The 20,000-nt window shown below is 48.5% G+C and overlaps 1 protein-coding gene across 2 annotated transcripts in view; it reads left to right on the forward strand.

Annotated features, from left to right (window-relative positions):
- vps13b (vacuolar protein sorting 13 homolog B) overlaps window positions 1-18,164 on the forward strand; it is a 186,619-nt gene extending 168,455 nt beyond the window's left edge. For both annotated transcript variants that reach the window (XM_084385522.1, XM_084385521.1), the window contains exons 49-62: window positions 5,070-5,277; window positions 5,456-5,644; window positions 6,709-6,852; window positions 7,505-7,764; window positions 8,324-8,451; window positions 9,013-9,254; window positions 9,565-9,680; window positions 10,512-11,263; window positions 11,411-11,587; window positions 12,220-12,390; window positions 12,576-12,752; window positions 12,853-12,955; window positions 16,141-16,390; window positions 17,644-18,164. In XM_084385522.1, coding sequence (XP_084241648.1) covers window positions 5,070-5,277; window positions 5,456-5,644; window positions 6,709-6,852; window positions 7,505-7,764; window positions 8,324-8,451; window positions 9,013-9,254; window positions 9,565-9,680; window positions 10,512-11,263; window positions 11,411-11,587; window positions 12,220-12,390; window positions 12,576-12,752; window positions 12,853-12,955; window positions 16,141-16,390; window positions 17,644-17,889 — 3,163 coding nt within the window. In that variant the 3' untranslated portion in view covers window positions 17,890-18,164. The remainder of the gene's footprint in view (window positions 1-5,069; window positions 5,278-5,455; window positions 5,645-6,708; window positions 6,853-7,504; window positions 7,765-8,323; window positions 8,452-9,012; window positions 9,255-9,564; window positions 9,681-10,511; window positions 11,264-11,410; window positions 11,588-12,219; window positions 12,391-12,575; window positions 12,753-12,852; window positions 12,956-16,140; window positions 16,391-17,643) is intronic.
- Window positions 18,165-20,000: the final 1,836 nt, after the last annotated feature.

Here is a 20,000-nt window from a genome sequence, read left to right on the forward strand (position 1 = left end):
CCAGTCAGACCTGAGAACCTTCCAGAAGAACAACCATCTCTACAGCTTTCCACTAATCAGACTTAGGAACCTTCCAGAAGAACAACCATCTCTGCAGATCTCCACCAATCAGGCCTGAGAACCTTCCAGAAGAACAGACCACCTCTGCAGCTCTCCACTAATCAGACTTAGGAACCTTCCAGAAGAACAACCATCTCTGCAGCTCTCTGCCAATCAGGCCTGAGAACCTTCCAGAAGAACAACCATCTTTGCAGCTCTCCGCCAATCAGGCCTGAGAACCTTCCAGAAGAACAACCATCTCGGCAGGTCTCCGCCAATCAGGCCTGAGAACCTTCCAGAAGAACAACCATCTCTGCAGCTCTCCACCAGTCAGGCCTGAGAACCTTCCAGAAGAACAACCATCTCTGCAGATCTCCACCAATCAGGCCTGAGAACCTTCCAGAAGAACAACCATCTCTCCAGCTCTCCACCAATCAGGCCTGAGAACCTTCCAGAAGAACAGACCACCTCTGCAGAACTCCACCAATCAGGCCTGAGAACCTTCCAGAAGAACAACCATCTCTGCAGATCTCCACCAATCAGGCCTGAGAACCTTCCAGAAGAACAGACCACCTCTGCAGCTCTCCACCAATCAGACTTAGGAACCTTCCAGAAGAACAACCATCTCTGCAGATCTCCACCAATCAGGCCTGAGAACCTTCCAGAAGAACAGACCACCTCTGCAGCTCTCCACCAATCAGACTTAGGAACCTTCCAGAAGAACAACCATCTCTGCAGCTCTCCACCAATCAGGCCTGAGAACCTTCCAGAAGAACAACCATCTCTGCAGGTCTCCGCCAATCAGGCCTGAGAACCTTCCAGAAGAACAACCATCTCTGCAGCTCTCCACCAGTCAGGCCTGAGAACCTTCCAGAAGAACAACCATCTCTCCAGCTCTCCGCCAATCAGGCCTGAGAACCTTCCAGAAGAACAACCATCTCTGCAGGTCTCCGCCAATCAGGCCTGAGAACCTTCCAGAAGAACAACCATCTCTGCAGGTCTCCGCCAATCAGGCCTGAGAATCTTCCAGAAGAACAACCATCTCTGCAGGTCTCCGCCAATCAGGCCTGAGAACCTTCCAGAAGAACAACCATCTCTGCAGCTCTCCACCAGTCAGGCCTGAGAACCTTCCAGAAGAACAACCATCTCTCCAGCTCTCCACCAATCAGGCCTGAGAACCTTCCAGAAGAACAACCATCTCTGCAGGTCTCCGCCAATCAGGCCTGAGAACCTTCCAGAAGAACAACCATCTCTGCAGGTCTCCGCCAATCAGGCCTGAGAACCTTCCAGAAGAACAACCATCTCTGCAGGTCTCCGCCAATCAGGCCTGAGAACCTTCCAGAAGAACAACCATCTCTGCAGGTCTCCGCCAATCAGGCCTGAGAACCTTCCAGAAGAACAACCATCTCTGCAGCTCTCCACCAGTCAGGCCTGAGAACCTTCCAGAAGAACAACCATCTCTCCAGCTCTCCACCAATCAGGCCTGAGAACCTTCCAGAAGAACAACCATCTCTGCAGGTCTCCGCCAATCAGGCCTGAGAACCTTCCAGAAGAACAACCATCTCTGCAGGTCTCCGCCAATCAGGCCTGAGAACCTTCCAGAAGAACAACCATCTCTGCAGGTCTCCGCCAATCAGGCCTGAGAACCTTCCAGAAGAACAACCATCTCTGCAGGTCTCCGCCAATCAGGCCTGAGAACCTTCCAGAAGAACAACCATCTCTGCAGCTCTCCACCAGTCAGGCCTGAGAACCTTCCAGAAGAACAACCATCTCTGCAGCTCTCCACCAATCAGGCCTGAGAACCTTCCAGAAGAACAACCATCTCTGCAGGTCTCCGCCAATCAGGCCTGAGAACCTTCCAGAAGAACAACCATCTCTGCAGGTCTCCGCCAATCAGGCCTGAGAACCTTCCAGAAGAACAACCATCTCTGCAGCTCTCCGCTAATCAGGCTTGAGAACCTTCCAGAAGAACAACCATCTCTGCAGCTCTCCACCAGTCAGGCCTGAGAACCTTCCAGAAGAACAACCATCTCTCCAGCTCTCCACCAATCAGGCCTGAGAACCTTCCAGAAGAACAACCATCTCTGCAGGTCTCCGCCAATCAGGCCTGAGAACCTTCCAGAAGAACAACCATCTTTGCAGCTCTCCGCTAATCAGGCCTGAGAACCTTCCAGAAGAACAACCATCTCTGCAGGTCTCCGCCAATCAGGCCTGAGAACCTTCCAGAAGAACAACCATCTCTGCAGCTCTCCACCAGTCAGGCCTGAGAACCTTCCAGAAGAACAACCATCTCTCCAGCTCTCCACCAATCAGGCCTGAGAACCTTCCAGAAGAACAGACCACCTCTGCAGAACTCCACCAATCAGGCCTGAGAACCTTCCAGAAGAACAACCATCTCTACAGCTTTCCACTAATCAGACTTAGGAACCTTCCAGAAGAACAACCATCTCTGCAGATCTCCACCAATCAGGCCTGAGAACCTTCCAGAAGAACAGACCACCTCTCCACCAGTCAGGCCTGAGAACCTTCCAGAAGAACAACCATCTCTGCAGGCCTGAGAACCTCTGCAGGCCTGAGAACCTTCCAGAAGAACAACCATCTCTGCAGGTCTCCGCCAATCAGGCCTGAGAACCTTCCAGAAGAACAACCATCTCTGCAGCTCTCCGCTAATCAGGCTTGAGAACCTTCCAGAAGAACAACCATCTCTGCAGATCTCCACCAATCAGGCCTGAGAACCTTCCAGAAGAACAACCATCTCTCCAGCTCTCCACCAATCAGGCCTGAGAACCTTCCAGAAGAACAGACCACCTCTGCAGAACTCCACCAATCAGGCCTGAGAACCTTCCAGAAGAACAACCATCTCTGCAGATCTCCACCAATCAGGCCTGAGAACCTTCCAGAAGAACAGACCACCTCTGCAGCTCTCCACCAATCAGACTTAGGAACCTTCCAGAAGAACAACCATCTCTGCAGATCTCCACCAATCAGGCCTGAGAACCTTCCAGAAGAACAGACCACCTCTGCAGCTCTCCACCAATCAGACTTAGGAACCTTCCAGAAGAACAACCATCTCTGCAGCTCTCCACCAATCAGGCCTGAGAACCTTCCAGAAGAACAACCATCTCTGCAGGTCTCTGCCAATCAGGCCTGAGAACCTTCCAGAAGAACAACCATCTCTGCAGCTCTCCACCAGTCAGGCCTGAGAACCTTCCAGAAGAACAACCATCTCTCCAGCTCTCCACCAATCAGGCCTGAGAACCTTCCAGAAGAACAACCATCTCTGCAGGTCTCCGCCAATCAGGCCTGAGAACCTTCCAGAAGAACAACCATCTCTGCAGGTCTCCGCCAATCAGGCCTGAGAACCTTCCAGAAGAACAACCATCTCTGCAGCTCTCCGCTAATCAGGCTTGAGAACCTTCCAGAAGAACAACCATCTCTGCAGCTCTCCACCAGTCAGGCCTGAGAACCTTCCAGAAGAACAACCATCTCTCCAGCTCTCCACCAATCAGGCCTGAGAACCTTCCAGAAGAACAACCATCTCTGCAGGTCTCCGCCAATCAGGCCTGAGAACCTTCCAGAAGAACAACCATCTTTGCAGCTCTCCGCTAATCAGGCCTGAGAACCTTCCAGAAGAACAACCATCTCTGCAGGTCTCCGCCAATCAGGCCTGAGAACCTTCCAGAAGAACAACCATCTCTGCAGCTCTCCACCAGTCAGGCCTGAGAACCTTCCAGAAGAACAACCATCTCTCCAGCTCTCCACCAATCAGGCCTGAGAACCTTCCAGAAGAACAGACCACCTCTGCAGAACTCCACCAATCAGGCCTGAGAACCTTCCAGAAGAACAGACCACCTCTGCAGAACTCCACCAATCAGGCCTGAGAACCTTCCAGAAGAACAACCATCTCTGCAGCTCTCCACCAATCAGGCCTGAGAACCTTCCAGAAGAACAGACCACCTCTGCAGCTCTCCACCAATCAGGCCTGAGAACCTTCCAGAAGAACAACCATCTCTGCAGCTCTCCACCAATCAGGCCTGAGAACCTTCCAGAAGAACAATGAGGGAAAGATGAGGAACCAGGAGACTCGTCAGGATCGAGGGAAAGATGAGGAACTGGGAGTCTCGCCGGGATCGAGGGAAAGATTAGGTACCAGGAGACTAGTCAGGATCGAGGGAAAGATGAGGAACTGGGAGACTAGTCAGGATCGAGGGAAAGATGAGGAACTGGGAGTCTCGTTAGGATGGAGGGAAAGATGAGGAACTGGGAGTCTCGTCAGGATCGAGGCAAAGATTAGGAACCAGGAGACTAGTCAGGATCGAGGGAAAGATGAGGAACAGGGAGACTCGTCAGGATCGAGGGAAAGATGAGGAACTGGGAGTCTCGTTAGGATGGAGGGAAAGATGAGGAACTGGGAGGATCGAGGGAAAGATGAGGAACAGGGAGACTCGTCAGGATTGAGGGAAAGATGAATGTACAGAGATGTCCATGATGGAAACCTGTTCCAGAGCTCTGGACCTCAGACTATGGCGACGGTTCATCTTCCAACAGGACAACGACCCTCAGCACACAGCCAAGATAACAGAGGAGTGTCTACGGGACAACTCTGTGAATGTCCTTGAGTGGCCCACCAGAGCCCAGACTCGAACCCGATTGAGCGTCTCTGGAGAGATCTGAAGATGGCTGTGCACCGACACTCCCCATCCAACCTGATGGAGCTTGAGAGGTTCTGTAAAGAAGAATGGCAGAAACTGCCTAAAAACAGGTGTGCCAAGCTTGCAGCATCATACTCAAAAACACTTGAGGCTGTAATTGGTGCCAAAGGTTCTTCAACAAAGTATTGAGCAAAAGCTGTGAATACTTATGTGCACACACACACACACACACGTTATCATTATAGTTATAGTTATTGTTTTAGTTATCACTATAGTTTATCATTATATACTATCACTGTAGTTATTATTATAATTATCATTATCATTATCACTATAGTTAAAACTTTAATATGGTGATATGACGGTGTGTGTGTGCAGGTGTGCGGTGGAGCCGGTGGCGCAGTGGGACAGCCCGATGCAGGTGCGCCTGAGTGTGTGGCGCGCGGGTCTGAACACACTGCTGGTGGAGCTGTTGCCCTGGGCTCTACTGGTGAACCGCTCGCACTGGGACCTGTGGATGTTTGAGGCCGAGAGCATCGTAGTGCAGATTCCAGCCGGGAGAACCATCGTACCGCCCAACTTCAAGGTCTGTCTCTCTGTCTGTCTCACTGTCTGTCTCACTGTCTGTCTGTCTGTCTGTCTCACTGTCTGTCCGTCTGTCTGTCTGTCTGTCTGTCTGTCTCACTGTCTGTCTGCATCACAATAATGTTGAGAACAGAATCTCCCTGTCACGTCTGTCCTGATCGCGTGTGTGTGACCCACAGGATGCCTTCCAGATTGGCATCTATTGGCCGCACACTAACACGGTGCACAAGTCTCCTGCCGTGCGATTGGTCCACGAGGTGTCGTCGCCACGGTGGCCAGAAGGGGGCGGAGCTGAGGTCCTGCTGCTGGATGAGGAGGGATACATACACACGGACATCACACTCGGCACACAGCCCGGAAAACTCAAGGTGTGTATGTGTGTGTTAGGCTATCATCACTGTTACCTGTGTCTGCATTAGGGCTGCACGATTAATCGCAATTAACATGAAATCGCGCTTAAACCGATTTGGATTATTGTAATTTTTGAAATGGCGTAGGCTGTGATTTGTTATGCGCAGCTTGTCAGTGACGTACAGCTCAGTAAACGCTGCTCCATCTGAAAGCACTGTGAGTTTGAGTCGATTATAATGTGCATTTGAAAAAGCAACACACGCCAAACATCTTTCCAAACCTGAGAAGCATTTATGAACCTCTTGTCCAACAAAAGACATTTAATAAATGAATCAAAGCATTTCAATTTTCTGTTTATTCCGCTACAGATAGGATGATACCCAAAGGGATGCCTTCTGCGAGGCATATGTGGTGTGTGTGTGTGAGACGCCCTCTGGTGTTCAGATGGAGTGTGTGTGTGAGACGCCCTCTAGTGTTCAGATGGAGTGTGTGTGTGAGACTCTGGTGTTCAATGGTGTGTGTGTGAGACTCTGGTGTTCAGATGGAGTGTGTGTGAGACTCTGGTGTTCAGATGGAGTGTGTGTGAGACTCTGGTGTTCAGATGGAGTGTGTGTGTGAGACGCCCTCTAGTGTTCAGATGGAGTGTGTGTGTGAGACTCTGGTGTTCAGATGGAGTGTGTGTGAGACTCTGGTGTTCAGATGGAGTGTGTGTGAGACTCTGGTGTTCAGATGGAGTGTGTGTGAGACTCTGGTGTTCAGATGGAGTGTGTGTGTGAGACGCCCTCTAGTGTTCAGATGGAGTGTGTGTGTGAGACTCTGGTGTTCAGATGGAGTGTGTGTGAGACTGTGGTGTTCAGATGGAGTGTGTGTGAGACTCTGGTGTTACTACTGATCACAGAGCCGTACTTCACTGATAAGCTCCACATAAAATAATCGCAGCCTTTGCCAAATCGCATGTGGTTTCATTTCGATTAATCATGCAGCCCTATTCTGCATGGGTGAGTTTAATCTGGAATAAATAACTAGTCTCTCTCTCTCTCTCTCTCTCTCTCTCTCTCTCTCTCTCTCTCTCTCTCTGCAGCTCTGTCAGTTTTGTGTGTCGTCTTCAGTGAAATACGGGATTCAGGTTTTGCAGATTGAGGATAAAACAGTTCTGGTGAACAACACGACAAACACCATCAAGTGTAGAGCTGTGATCCAACAACACCCACACACACCTGAGCAGGTAACACACTCACACTCACAAACACAACACCACACACTCACAAACACAACAACACCCACACACACCTGAGCAGGTAACACACTCACACTCACAAACACAACACACACACTCACAAACACAACAACACCCACACACACCTGAGCAGGTAACACACTCACACCCACAAACACAACACCACACACTCACAAACACAACAACACCCACACACACCTGAGCAGGTAACACACTCACACTCACAAACACAACACCACACACTCACAAACACAACAACACCCAGACACACCTGAGCAGGTAACACACTCACACTCACAAACACAACACACACACTCACAAACACAACACCACACACTCACAAACACAACACACACTCACAAAAACACACACACACCTGAGCAGGTAAAACACTCACACTCACAAACACAACACACACACTCACAAACACAACACACACACACACTCACAAACACAACAACACACACACACCTGAGCAGGTACAACACTCACAAACACAACACACACACTCACAAACACAACAACACACACACACACCTGAGCAGGTACAATACACACTCACAAGAACAACACAAAACACACACACACATTGAGGTGAAAGTCATGAACAGTCGAAAGAAACGTGTCTCTCTGTCGTCAGCCCTGTCCCGTCCCAGACTCCTCCAGCTTCTCTCTGGGTCCCGCGGGATCGGCCGGGGATCAGGTGATCTGTGCGGTGCCGTTCTGGGACATTCTGCGGGTCGGTCCGACAGCAGAGGACGAGCAGCTGAGGTCGAAGCAGGTTCTGTTGAGCCTTGAGGGAGTCGAGTGGAGTCCTGCGGCTCCTGTGCGAACCGACTTCCCCAGACAGAGCGTTCCTGTGCCGGTGGAGCCGCACGCACACTGGCCCTTCAACACCAGGTGACACACACACACTATAGAGAACAATGACTCTCCCATCTTCTGTAGAGCTGCTTCACTCCTGAGTTTCTCTCATATTTGATGAAGTTTCATCAGTGATTCTGTGATTCTCCTGTTTATTACTGTGAAGCTGCTCTGAGACGATCTGCACTGTATAAAGCTGTAGAAGTAAAGCTGACAGAAACACAGCAAACACTGTAGAGCTGCAAACACACCTCAGGCCTCAAGATGGCGACAGAGTTTCAAAGCAGCTTCACAGTAATAAAGGGGAAAATGAGTGTTAATGTTGCAAAATTCATCAGTAATGAAACAAATTCAGCTATAAGACAATAGTTTCATCATTCAGCTCAATTCAGTTCTAATGTTCTCATCTGATAAATCAGTAATTTACCTTTAACCCTAAAACCCTCGGCTGAGTGTGAGATCAGACGTGCTGAGAAACACATGAGGTCAAACATTCATTCTGTGAGTCTGGTGTTTATTAATGACGCACCCGGGCGTCTCGTCTGTGGTCAGTGAGGGACTCATCTGTGTGTTTGTGTGTGTGTGTGTGTTTCAGGCCTCTGGTTCTAACCTGTCAGGAGCATCTGGGCGTCACGTATCTGACAGTGAGTGAAGATCAGTGTCCACGAATGATGATTCACAACCGCTGCCCCAAGAGCCTCTTACTGCAGGAGAACGTCAGGGGTAACACACACACACTGACACACACACACACACTCACTCTCCCTCTCTCTCTTTCTCTCTCTCTCTCTCTCTCTCTCTCTCTCTCTCTCTCTCACACACACACACACTCACTCTCACTCTCTCTCTCTCTCTCTCTCTCTCTCACATACACACACACACACACACACACTCACTCACTCTCTCTCTCTCTCTCTCTCTCTCACACACACACACACACACACACTCTCTCTCTCTCTCTCTCTCTCTCTCTCTCTCACAGACACACACACACACACACACACACACACACTCTCTCTCTCTCTCTCTCTCTCTCTCTCTCTCACAGACACACACACACACACTCTCTCTCACTCTCTCTCTCTCACACATACACACACACACACACACTCCCTCTCTCTCTCTTTCACACACACACACAGACACACACACTCTCTCTATCTCTCTCTCTCACACACACACACATACACACACAGACACACTCTCTCTCTCTCTCTCTCTCTCACACACACACACACACACACACACACACAGTGTTAAAGATCATAAGTGTGTGTGTTTCAGAGCCTGTGAGGTCGGAGGTGTTCAGCCGGGCGGTTCCTGCTCTCTCTTCTGTCCATCATGAGTTGTTTTATCAAGCCTCCAGTTTTCCTGAGTGCCGACAGAAAGAGACGCTGCCCACCCTGCAGCTGTGCATCATCACGGACATGCCCCCCAGCCCCTCGGACACGCCCACCAGCCTCATGGACACGCCCACATCACCAGGCTGGACTGACGCCTTTGACATCAGTAGTCCTGGAACACAGGTGCACAACAACACACAACAACACCTGAATGCTGCACGACATGAGGAGGAAATACTCTGAATTTCCTGATAAAAATTGTCATTGTGATTTAAAATGTGATTTATAATACAAAAAATAGCTCCAGGTTTATTGTACTTGTTTGTTGGCATTTGCAATTTTTATTATAACTATTATTATTATTATTGATTTAAAATATTAAACAAAATAACTAATAGTCCTATTGTAATTTCACCGTAAAATAATAAAGTTTGAGAGGAAAAAACATCCCAGTCCTCATGACCGGATCTCTTGATCTCTGTGTGTTTTGTAGGTTGTTTTTCTTCCTGGTTTCGGCTGTTTGTACATCGATGTTGTTCAGCAGAGCGGCTCGATCACACTGACACTGGCACCAGAGAGCAGCGCTGCAGACGCCGTCACACACCTCGGGTACAACACACTCCTGCTGCGTGTGTGTGTGGAGTCACTCCACCAGAGAGCGTGTGTGTGTGTGTGTGTGTGTGGAGTCACTCCACCGGAGGGCATGTGTGTGTGTGGAGTCTCTCCACCGGAGGGCATGTGTGTGTGTGTGTGTGGAGTCTCTCCACTGGAGTGTGTGTGTGTGTGTGCGTGTGTGTGTGTGTGGAATGTCTCCACCGGAAGGCGTGTGTGTGCGTGTGTGTGTGTGTGTGTGGAGTCTCTCCACCGGAGGGCGTGTGTGTGTGTGTGGAGTGTCTCCACCGGAAGGCGTGTGTGTGTGTGTGTGTGTGTGGAGTCTCTCCACCGGAGGGCGTGTGTGTGTGTGTGTGTGTGTGTGGAGTCTCTCCACCGGAGGGCGTGTGTGTGTGTGGAGTCTCTCCACCGGAGGGCATGTGTGTGTGTGTGTGGAGTCTCTCCACCGGAGGGCAGTGTTTCAGTCAGAGTCGCATGAAAGGGAAGTTGCGCTGCTCTTTTCTTCTTTATTGTGCCGTATATCCGAGTGAAACGCTTCTGGAACAAGAACAAATGTGGGCGGGGCTTGATTGTAACTGTGAGGAATTGATTGGATGGTTGGATGGTTGTGGTTTGATATTGGTGGATCTCATGTGAGTGACAGGTTGCCCCGCCCTCGTCATCAGAGAAGAGAAGAGATGCTGCAAGAGGAACTTATTCTGATTCAAGATTATTAACACAATTATGATGATGTGCACCCATAAATCATTTACAAGAAACACTGCAATATTCCATAAGGAAACTTAAATGGTCTCTTGATTTCATGATGACTTTGTGTATTTCTTGCAGGCCGTCCAGTCCGCTGCTGTCCTTCAGGGTTCTGCTGACCGAGGCGAGCGTGGCGCTCTGTGATGACATCACCAGCCGGTCCGGTTCAGTGGAGCTGCTGCGTCTCACCGTCTCTAAACTCCTGCTCCTGCTGCCGGCCATCGATCCTCCACCCGACGCTCCACCCGACCACACCGACCACACCGTACAGGTGCTCTGCGGAGGCCTGCAGGTGGACAACCAGCTGTACCAGCGCGCCAGCTTCCACTTCCCCGTCATCATGTGCCAGGAACCGCCAGGCGACCCCGCGCTGACCCCGGGCGACCCCACGCTGACCCCGCAGGAGTTTTGCCACGCCTGCTTCTTCTCTCTGAGCCTCACGGTCACCGGCTCCGGACAGCTGGACCGGCTCTCGCTGCGCATCCGCCCGGCACGCGTGTATCTGGAGGACACCTTCCTCTACTACATGAAGACGCTCCTCCACACCTACATCCCAGAATGCACCCTGGCTGTGCGTGGCGAAGGGGCGGGGCTCCCGCGGGAGGTGCTGGAGTCGATGCGTGCGCTGGTGACGCCGCTACACCTGCAGAAGCTCTCGATCGAACCCCTTCAGCTGCTGCTCTCCATCCATGCGTCTCTGAAGCTCTACATCGCCTCGGACCACACGCCGCTGTCCTTCTCGCTGTTCGAGCGCGGCCCCGTCTGTACCACCTCACGCCAGCTTGTACACACACTCGCCATGCACTACGCCGCCGGCGCGCTCTTCCGCGCAGGTGCGTCTCTCACACACACCTGAGAACTGAACATCCGTGAGCTTCCGTTCGTGACAGAAATGAGTCGATAGATGCGTCACTCTACAGTCACTGTGTTTCAGATAAATCAACATGTGCCGATTTGTGTGTGTGTGTATGTGTGTGTAGGTTGGGTTGTTGGCTCTCTGGAGATTCTCGGCAGTCCCGCCAGTCTCGTTCGGAGTATCGGGAACGGCGTGTCAGATTTCTTCCGGTTGCCGTACGAGGGTTTGACTCGCGGGCCGGGAGCCTTTATCAGCGGCGTCTCGAGAGGAACCAACTCATTCATCAAACACATCTCTAAAGGTGAAGCACACACACATACACACACACACACACACTCACTTTGTCTGTAATAATAACTGTCTCCATCCACTATTAAGTTGGGTGTTAGTACTGAATGAACAAACCCGTGATATGAAGATTACCTGTTAGTGAATGAAAAGTCTTAGGATACACACGACACGACACATGTGAAGATCTCCATGTGCTTTCAGTGATCACAACTTCCACTAATCTATCCAAAACACCCTAGCTGCTACTATGGCAAGAACTACTCGCATTTTCTTTAGAAAATGTCCCGCATGGTTTGATTCTCCTGCTGCGTTTTGTATCTGCAGCTCAGTGCAGATGTTGACGTGTGTGTGTGTGTGTGTTTCTTGTAGCTTTCCTGTAGCTCAAACAGTAGAGCGTTGCAACGATTCCCAGGGAAAGCAAGAACTGAAAACTGATAAGAATGTAAAATGTGTACCTTGAAATGCAATGTAATGTTGCTTTGGATAAAAGCGTCTACCAAATGCATAAATGTAAATGTAATGTGTGTGTGTCTCTCACTGGCCCACATGATCAAGTTCCTCCAGAGACGCGTTTAGCAGCAGCACGTCCATCACGAGTGCAAGCGTGTGTTTCTGCTGACACGTCTGTGTGTGTGTCTACAGGGACTCTGACGTCCATCACGAATCTGGCCACGAGTCTGGCGCGGAACATGGACCGTCTGTCACTGGACGACGAGCATTACATGCGTCAGGAGGAGTGGAGGAGGCAGCTGCCGGAGACTCTGGGAGACGGGCTGAGACAAGGCCTGTCCAGACTGGGCATCAGCCTGCTGGGTGAGACACACACACACACACACACACGAGTGCTTAATACAACACAGATCATTAACCTTAACCATTCTGGGTGAGACACACACACTTCTGCAGCGCTGTATACAACACAGATCATTCACAGCAGCCTCACAGTGATCAGCAGGACAATAACAGAATCAATGATGTGTGTGTGTGTGTGTGTGTAGGCGCGGTCGCAGGAATCGTGGATCAGCCCATGCAGACGTTCACACGGACACTGGATCTGCCGAGCTCGGCGAGCAACACGGCCCGCGGTGTCATCTCAGGGGTGGGGAAAGGCATTGTGGGAGTTTTCACCAAGCCAATCGGAGGAGCAGCTGAGCTGGTGTCGCAGACAGGATACGGTACGAGGCGTTCATCGACACGCGCGCAGGAGAGTGTGTTGATGTGCAGGTGTGCAGTGACCCGTGTGTGTGTGTGTGTGTGTGTGTGTGTGTGTCGCAGGTCTGCTGCACGGCGCGGGTCTCTGGCAGCTTCCCAAACAGCTGCACCCACCGACAGACTCCAGATCAGCCGACGCCTCCAACAGCCACGTCAAATACGTCTGGTAAACCAACGCTTCACTTCACAACCAGGACCCAAAAACATTTCAGGTTACGACACGTTCCCTGAGAATAGGGAACTCGCACTACGTCGATGACGCTTTGAGGAACGCCTCCGCGTGAACGTGCTTATCCAATCACAGCAATCGATATTGACCGGCGACAGCCTATGACGTCACTACTAGTGCGACCCAGAAGTATAAAAGGGGCGCCTAGAGAACATGTCATCCACTTTCACCTGAAGGGAGTGTTCAGCAGGCATCCGCGAGGCATGGCTAGCGACGCAGTGTCTCGTTCCCTGTTCTCAGGGAATATAGGTTACAGTCGTAACCTAGACGTTCCCTTTCGAAAGGGAACTCGCACTGCATCGATGACACTTTGGGAAACGATATACCAACCCACCATGCTGAGGGAGTGCATGCCAAATTATGGCTGTGACAGAAACGTCAGAAATGGCAGTTTCAAATGACCACTAGCATTTACACCTAATGCGAAAGGCGGGCCTTGGCTAGACGACTCTTGTAGTAAGAGAAGGCCAGTACTAGGAAAAACTAGATTTACAGGAATAAATCTCCTGATTGACTCTAGCTCTAAGGAGCCTACACTCAGATACTGAGAGGCTCGAGGCGAGAATGCTTAGCAGACCGCCACCAAATTCCTAGTTACTAAGCCCAAGCCAGATATCGAGGCAGCCCCCACTCGAATATTATATGTCTGAAGTTCAGATCTATAATCTCAAAAACAACTCTCGAAAGTTAAAGGAGAACTACTGCTCTAGTATAAGGTGGCTATCAAGGTGGCTCGACGAGGGCCAACGCTTGAATTTGTAGTTTTATCTGGAGCTTGACAGAGCGGTGGCCTCAGTAGAAAAACTCCTGATAGGGAGGAAGCCATCTCACGCAGATGCTCGGATGAACGGTGGCCTGACTAGAGAATTTTCCATATAATAAAGCCAACCTGTTCACTACCACAGATTGGCACTACCCACTACATAAGCCTGCCGAGTCCAACATAAGAGGAGGCCTCTGGGAAAGGGTATGCATAGCCTACCTATATATGGGAACATCAGGGCCCTATTTTCACCATCCTCTAAAAACCCTACCCAACACAACCCTTAATACTTTCTAACAGGGAACTGAGGTCTACTGTTCAACCTTACTAAAACTCTCGTAAAGGGAGAAGACCTACAGAGCTCAACCTGCTGCCGTAGAGCAATGGCCTGAACGACATTCACAAATGTAGGCCTATCACCATAAAGAGCTCGAAAGAGTGCACTTACTACCGAACCCGACCCCAGACCTATAGAAGGGCTCCATACTGAAGGAATCACTCATCATAGGTCCAGCCTCAGGGCTGATGCAAGAAGCGCTTGGGGTGAGGAAGCGCAGATTCGGACCGCAGTGTTGTGCAAGATTTAAATCATCATTAATCATTATAGTCTAATAATTTGTTAACAATCAAGTATTCGTCACTTAAATGAGCTCATTGTTTCTTTAATCACAGTTCAACCACAGATGCCTATCCCTGGCCGCCATGGAGAGTCCGTTTGCGGTGGCTTTTAGTTTGGTGCACCGAAGAGCTAATCTGTGGTGTGGCGCAGCTCGTCCTGCGTCAGGGGAGAGACCCGGACTTTGGTCCAAATCTTTCAGCAGATCAGCCTGGTATGCTTGCAACACCGCTATTGTGTGCAAGGCATGAAGAGCCAGACCAGCTGCCGGGAATGCCCTGCCATTTAAGAGCGATGTCATATTTTAGTGGCTTAAGCGGCAGGGCCGGGTCACTCAGTGTCGATGCCTCTTCATCCACAAGATAGATTGCGCACCTCTCATCAATTGGGGCATCGACACATACCCGTGTTCGTGCATCCCCTCAACTGCGCTGATGGCGATGAATGCGGGTTCTTCCGTGCCTTTTGTGTAGATTGGGCAGGAATGGAAGGCTCACGGGAGCTGGAGCGTTATGGCCGGAAAGAGACCGTTCGTCAAGTCTGCCACAAGCGCTCTCTTCCCTCACACGCTCCTACGGCAGCAAAGCCTCGCTGAGCACGATTCATAACACTCACAACTCATCATACGCGGGGCAAGGTGGCTGTGAGGGTTCGGGTTGTAAATCCTCTTCACCCTCATCAGCATCTCCTCTCTCGGGCTGCCAGCAGAGCACTCGCTGCCGGATCAGAGGACGCTAGAGACAACACATCCTCATCCGGCAGCTCAAACTCGCGAGCCCTAGAGGGGCGTGAGAGATAAACTACTCTCTCACACTCCTCTGCGAGCTCCCTCTGAAACCCCACGACTCCAGTCCCTGGTCTGCCTCAGCGCGAGCGGGACCCGGACCACGTGGCACAGATGCCTGTCCCTCTTCTCAAGGCAAATCTCACAGCTGGTACAAGCAGATCCCTCAAGAACTGACCATGCGTGCTCTGAGCCCAAACAAACGCACAAGTTGTGTGTGTCATCAGGTGTCAAATATCTATCCACACACTTCCTGAAGCGTTTTTCACAAGACATGATTACCTTTAGAAGTTTCAGGTTGAAGTGTACAAACAAAACAGTCGCTTCAGACAATAAGTGGACGACATTCTCTAGGCGCCACTTTCATACTTCCGGGTCACACTAGTAGTGACGTCATAGGTTGTCGCCGGTCAATATCGATTGCCGTGATTGGATAAGCATTTCAGACACCTGTTCACACGGAGGCGTTCCTCAAAGCGCCATCGACGTAGTGTGAGTTCCCTATCGAAGGGGAACCTGGATATATCAAGAGTCAAGACCTGAAAAGTCAGGGAAAGTATTAAAATATTTAAAAAATCATGAAAGTTTCTGTAAAGAATATATATTTTTTTAATAAAGCTTTAAAATATCTAATTGGGTAAAAAATAGCTGTTTGTAAGTAAAACAAAATAGTAATAATAATAAAAAACCTTATCCTCTAATTATGAACGACTGGATGCATCGAAAGTAATAAAAGGTGTAAACGCTGTAGAATATAAAAACTAAAGAAAAAAATGAGTTAATATTTCAATAATTGAACAAGACATTTTTAGTATGTTTTATTTTGATAGTTATTGTTGTCAAATTATTCGTTTTATTTGACATTTGTATGATTTAATTCATTTTGTGAAACCCTTATTCTGAGGGTGATCCCCCAGAATGCCCTGTGACTCAGGCCGTTTGTGTGTGTGTGTCTGCAGGAAGATGCTGCAGTCTCTGGGCCGCCCCGAGCTGCACATGGCTCTGGATGTGTGTATGGTGAGCGGGTCAGGTCAGGAACACGCCGGCTGTCTGCTGCTGAGCGGAGAGGTTCTGTTCGTGGTCAGTGTGTGTGAGGACGCGCAGCAGCAGGCCTTTCCCATCACTGAGATCCAGTGTGAACACGACACACACACGCCTGGACGCATCACACTCACACTGCAGCAGCACCGCGTGACCAGTGACACAGAGGTACACACACACTCACAAACACACTCTCTCTCTCTCTCTCACACACATACTCATACACACAGACTCACACACACACACACACACACACACTCTCTCTCTCTCTCTCACACACACACACACGTCTCTGCACATGCTTGTGTCACAATACTATAGTTTATATTATTTGTTATATTTTTAGACAGCGCTCTTCAGGAACTCAACAGTAATTAACCTAAAAATAAGCACCAAATGAGAGGAAAAACTGCTGAAGGATTTTTGGTAAAACTTTTAAGGTCTGATTTGTTAATGCTACAACTAACATAAACTAAAACATTTCTGCATTTATTAACCGTTGTTAATGTTAGCAAATGAAACGAAATGAAATGTGTTATTTTAAGATACTATTATAGTTTTTATTAATATTTTTCAATTTTTATTTTAATATTACATTTACATTTTACATTTATTCATAAGCAGACGCTTTTATCCAAAGCGACTTACAAATGAGAACAATAGAAGCAGTACAACAATATGCAAGTGCTATGACCCTTCAATCCAACGCAGTACATGTACTTTAAAAAAACAATTCTATAGAGTAGAATAGAAGAGAAAGTGTTAGTATTAATGGATCAAGTGTTGGGTTAGGGTTAGGGTTAGGGTTAGATGCGTCTTCAGCCGTGTCTTGAGAATGTCCACGGACTCATCCACTCTGGTTGAGTGAGATCATTCCTCCATCAGGAGCGGTCCAGGTGACGGTCCGAGAGAGAGCCTCTGTGAGATGATCTGCACCAGACGGCGTTCGCTTGCAGAGCGCTAGCCACTGGATGGCACATAAGTCTGAAGTGATGAGATTGGGTAAAAGGGAGCAGAGCCAGGGGTTGTTCTGTAGGCAAACGTCAGTCAAATATTACAGGTTAGAATAGTTACAGGTTAGAATAGTTAAATAAAATAAAATGCAGTTAAAATAAAATGTAACCCTGGTTCACAGTGCATTAATTAATGTTAACAGATACAACATTTGATCCTAATAATGTAGTAGTAAATCTTGAAATGAACTCTTTCCCTGCCATTGACATAATTATCCAGCAATCCATGTTTTCACTGTTATTACACATCTTCTGAAAGAGTTTCTCTCTCTCTCTCTCTCAGTTTTCAATTTCAAAAGAGCTTTATTAGCATGACTGTGTATCACAATGTTGTCAAAGCATTAATATATTATATATAAATAATCAAACAAACAAACCCATACTACAGCTCATGTCTGTGTCTCTCAGGCCGACGGGTCTCGCGAGCGCCTCTCGGAGCTGCAGTACAGTCGTCTGGTGGAGTTCGTCACCGGAGCGTCTCAGTTTCTGTCTCCGTCTCAGTCGTCGCGTCACCAGCCGCCCGTCACTCCCGCGGATCCGCCACCCACCGTCTCCAGAACATACCAGTATCGTGCAGACCCGGCCTGCGCACGTGTGTTCGTCTGCAAGTTCACCATGGTGAAGAACAGGGCGCTGCGCATCGGCTTCCACTGACGCTCACATCACAGACTTCTTCTGAGTTACACACATCACTTTACTGAGACGTCACTACATCAGCCAGAGCTAACCTAACCCTAACCCTTTCTGTGTGAATGTGATGCTTTAAACCAAAAGAAGGCCTTTCATTTTTTTTATTTTTATAAGCATATAAATAATTTACTGTTTTTTATTGTATTATTCGCTCCTGTATTCTGGTCTAATGAAAATATGAGTCTGTTGCTTCATAATGAATCTGCTTTTTGTAATAAAACATGGGATATTTGAAGATATATCATCAGCTTGACGTCAGTTGTTTAGTTGTGTGATCAGTGTGTTTGGTGTCTGCGGTGTTCAGCCTTGTCTTACCCCATTGAGCGTCTGACCTAGGACTGCGGCTGCGTTTGTTAAGAGCTTCTGCCTGCAGGGTCAACATTCACTCGTCAGTTTCATTCAGTCAGGATTTAGACCGTACCATAGTACTGAGACGGCTCTCATTAGAGTCACAAATGATTTGCTCTTATCCGATCGTGGTTGTATCTCGCTATTAGTGTTACTCGATCTTAGTGCTGCATTAGACACTATTGACCACAACATTATTTTAAATAGACAAGAAAATTATGTTGGCATTAGTGGAATTACACTAGCATGGTTTAAATCATACTTATCTGACCGTTATCAGTTTGTAGCAGTAAATGAAGAGATGTCTCATCGATCACAAGTTCAGTATGGCGTACCACAAGGCTCAGTACTAGGACCATTGCTGTTCACTCTGTACATGCTACCCTCACACACACTCTGTACATGCTACCCTCACACACACTCTGTACATGCTACCCTCACACACACTCTGTACATGCTACCCTCACACACACTCTGTACATGCTACCCTTACACACACTCACACTCAGTACATGCTACCCTTACACACACTCTGTACATGCTACCCTCACACACACTCTGTACATGCTACCCTTACACACACTCTGTACATGCTACCCTTACACACACTCTGTACATGCTACCCTTACACACACTCTGTACATGCTACCCTCACACACACTCTGTACATGCTACCCTCACACACACTCTGTACATGCTACCCTTACACACACTCACACTCAGTACATGCTACCCTTACACACACTCTGTACATGCTACCCTCACACACACTCTGTACATGCTACCCTCACACACACTCTGTACATGCTACCCTCACACACACTCTGTACATGCTACCCTCACACACACTCTGTACATGCTACCCTTACACACACTCACACTCAGTACATGCTACCCTTAGGAGATATCATTAGGAAGCATGGCATTAGTTTTCACTGTTGTGCTGATGATACTCAGCTCTATATTTCTTCACGCCCAGACGAAACTTGCCAATTCACAAAAATGAACGGAATGCACAGCTGATATAAAGACTTGGATGACTAGTTTCCTACTACTTAATTCTGAAAAAACAGAGATTCTAATTATTGGACCAAAAACCTCCTCACGTAATAATCTACAATACTGTCTAAACATCCTTGAACACTGAGTCCGAAATTTCCGCATGCGTTTTTTCGTATTCGTGATTTGGTGGCTCTAAATTGTCAAAACTCCATTCAAAATGCTTGCTACGGATGCGAAAAATGCAGAAAATCAAACCTGATTTGATTTTTTTTTTTGACGGACGAACGTTTCGGAGGCAGTGTCCAAGGGTCTTAACACTCGATGGCTGCTCTGTCAAGTCTTCGTCGTCGGTTAGGAACCTGAGTGTGCTCTTTGATACCAATCTTTCATTTGAAAGTCACGTGTCTAGTATCTGTAAAACTGCATTCTTCCATCTTAAAAATATATCTAAATTATGACAAATGCTTTCAATGAAAAATGCGGAACAGTTAGTTCATGCGTTCATGACCTCAAGGTTAGATTATTGTAATGCTCTACTGGGTGGTTGCCCTGCATGCTTAATAAACAAACTACAGCTGGTCCAAAACGCAGCAGCTCGAGTTCTTACCAGAACCAGGAAGTATGACCATATTAGCCCGGTTCTGTCAAAACTGCATTGGCTGCCTATTAAACGTTGCATACATTTTTAAATATTGCTGATTACTTACAAAGCACTAAATGGTTTA

Source organism: Rutilus rutilus (assembly GCF_951802725.1).
Source record: "Rutilus rutilus genome assembly, chromosome: 17".
NCBI lineage: Eukaryota > Metazoa > Chordata > Actinopteri > Cypriniformes > Leuciscidae > Rutilus > Rutilus rutilus.